This window comes from Arachis duranensis, chromosome 1 (assembly GCF_000817695.3).
Source record: "Arachis duranensis cultivar V14167 chromosome 1, aradu.V14167.gnm2.J7QH, whole genome shotgun sequence".
NCBI lineage: Eukaryota > Viridiplantae > Streptophyta > Magnoliopsida > Fabales > Fabaceae > Arachis > Arachis duranensis.
In genome coordinates this window covers 93105453-93108191 of record NC_029772.3, presented here as the reverse complement: position 1 = coordinate 93108191, position 2739 = coordinate 93105453, and the positions used below count along the sequence as shown (strand labels likewise).

General features: G+C 40.7%; 1 protein-coding gene across 1 annotated transcript in view; it reads left to right on the top strand.

Moving 5' to 3' along the window:
* The window catches only part of LOC107461977 (uncharacterized), a 10223-nt gene that overhangs the window by 574 nt on the left and 6910 nt on the right, over positions 1 to 2739 (top strand). The window contains 5 exon segments of the mRNA XM_052258997.1: positions 1 to 543; positions 1516 to 1850; positions 1979 to 2058; positions 2334 to 2421; positions 2533 to 2714. The exon segment at positions 1 to 543 is cut by the window's left edge and continues 6 nt beyond it. Coding sequence (XP_052114957.1) covers positions 1 to 543; positions 1516 to 1850; positions 1979 to 2058; positions 2334 to 2421; positions 2533 to 2714 — 1228 coding nt within the window.

Genomic DNA, 2739 nt, shown 5'->3' with positions numbered 1-2739 from the left:
CCCTGACCTCTACCTCATCGCCGCCATCACCGGTTCTTCCATCCTCTCTCTCTACAATGCCGCCACTGGACGCTGCATCTGGAAGTACGACGCCTCGCCGGAGTACTTCTCCTGTATCCGCCGCGATCCCTTCGATGCACGGCGGATCTGCGCGATCGGGCTCAAGGGATTCTTGGTCTCTGTGCTGGCACACGGCGAGAGCGAGGACGGAGTCGCGATCAAGGAGCTTCAAATTCGAACCGATTCTAGCGAGCTGGTTAAGCTGGAGAGGGATGTCGTTCCTGGCGCCACACCGTCGCCGGCTTCTGCGGCTTTTCCGCTCTACGCAGTGAAGTGTGCCTTCTCGCAGCAGTGGAGGCATATCTTGTTTGTCACGTTTCCGAGGGAGTTTGTTGTGTTTGATTTGCAGTACGAGACTGTGATCTTCTCCTCCGCGTTGCCTCGTGGGTGCGGCAAGTTCTTTGACGTGCTGCCTGATCCGAACAACGAGTGGGTTTACTGTGCTCATCTAGATGGCAAGCTCAGCACATGGAAGAGGAAACGGTAAGCTCTAACTATCTTCGAACTCTTTTATATTTGGATAATTTGAATCTCAACTTTGATAAGTTTATGCAAATGCACACCTACATTGTCGAATACAGTTTTTACTTTTTAGGGGTTTTGTCTGTGGTTTTAGTATAGTAACGGAAACATGCTTCGACAATTCATGTGTAGGAACCACCGGTGGATATAGAACAATTTATTTATTTATTAACATAAAATAGCCTTCTTCATCTCTTGTGCTAGCTATCGCTGTTTTTGTTTGTTGATTTTGGTTGTTGTAATTGATTGGAGCGGCAAACATGCTTGGACTCCATGTATTTGAGAGCACTGTATCTCAAATACCTGCATGAACCTTGAAGATGCCGGCTATTGTAGTGCTATCCCTAGCCCAAAATAAATCAATGAGAACATGGTAGATCTATGCGAGAGTTTCTTTTGTTGTCCAGCGAAGTTTGAGTAAGAAAAAAAGGGGGGGTAATTCTAGTTTCTACAACATGCTCTAGTTATAGGTATTAGTCATTTATGCAACTCTAGTTATGCACTTATGATACACACTGTCAAAACATCATTTGAGTTGTTTGTAATCAACTCCTGTTTAAATATGTATAGGCCTTTTTAGTACTATTTTTGTAGTTCAATACTAGATTTGCTCTGTCTCGTAGCTCCTCATATAGATAACCACTTACGGTGTCATTTGACCCTTCAGAGGCCATGTTATGCAACTGTAGTTGTGCAATGTGCATGGTTTATTTAATTTCCAGAATATCTGTGTCTGTAACAGTAAATGATACTGGTAAATCGTAAGCCTTTTCTGCACATAATTCATGAAGTTTCTACAACTCATTGGAGTTACAGACTCCTAATCTCTCCATCTTTCATGGTCAATGGTCTTAAAATGCTGATTTACGCAAGTTTTTTTTTTCTTTCCGTCTCCTGTAATCTAAAGTTATTCTTATCTGCATGTGATTACAGTGGGGAACAAGCACACTTTATGTGCTCAATGGAAGAGTTAATGCCATCTGTTGGAACCTGTGTCCCGTCTCCTTCAATACTTTCTGTAATTCTATCCCTATCAGATTCCACACTTCAGAATGTTTGCAAGAATTATTCTGATACACCTAGTTCTCCTTACCTTCACGAGGACTTTGATAATCCTTTTGATTTTTGTGATGAACCCACGATTGTTTCTAAAATACATTTGATCTCCATTTCCGATGATGGAAAAGTATGGAACTGGCTCTTGACTGCTGAAGGTCAAGTAGACACTCAAAAAGAGGACAAGAAGTTGAATTTGTTTAGTGGTGATGGTAGAGTATCCTTTTTAGCTGCCAACTCATTTCTTTATTTATTTGATTAACCGAAGCGCCAACCTCTATTCCGATGCTAACTCTAACTTTGTATATATATACTGCTGGTGGACGGGACCTAAATGTAGGCAGGCAACAGGAGCATCTCAATGATGGTAAAAGGCACCTACCAAGCTCAATCTTAAACCAGGAAGAAATTTTAATAAAGGCAAGCCTATGTTTACAGTGCTTTGATAGATCAAACATCAAATGAGGACACGACTTCAACAATATAAACTTTGATGTTGTTGGCATACTGTCAGTCATAAAATTCAATCATTGCTATGTTTGTGAAAGTGATAAATGTAATGCCATTTAGTTCTATAATTATATTTGTGGCGAAGGCATGATCTACATGAATTAAGTCTCCTACTTTTTTCTATGCCAAAAAAGCTGAAGTTGACTAATGCTAGCAAATGGCTGTGTGTTTTCCTACTAGTGCAGATGAACTTAGTTGGACAGCTTCAGCTGCTTTCTTCAACAGTGACTATGCTGGCAGTACCAACTCCTTCTTTAACAGCTACTCTGGCCCGTTAGTTTGACTTATATCCAAATTAAATATTTGTTCAAATATAGTATTGTGCTAAGTTCATTATGTGAACCATGTTTTCTGCATTGATCAATGAGATAATGCTATATGAAGGTGGAGGAAACTATCCTGCTGTAGCTGTTCCTCTGGTTGCTTTAGGAACACAGAGTGGAACCATAGATGTGGTTGATGTTTCAGCCAATGCTGTTGCAACAAGTTTAGCTGTACATAATGGAATTGTTAGAGGACTACGATGGCTAGGAAATTCCAGACTGGTTTCATTTTCTTATACTCAGGTATATTGTAATTTGGCACTTATAT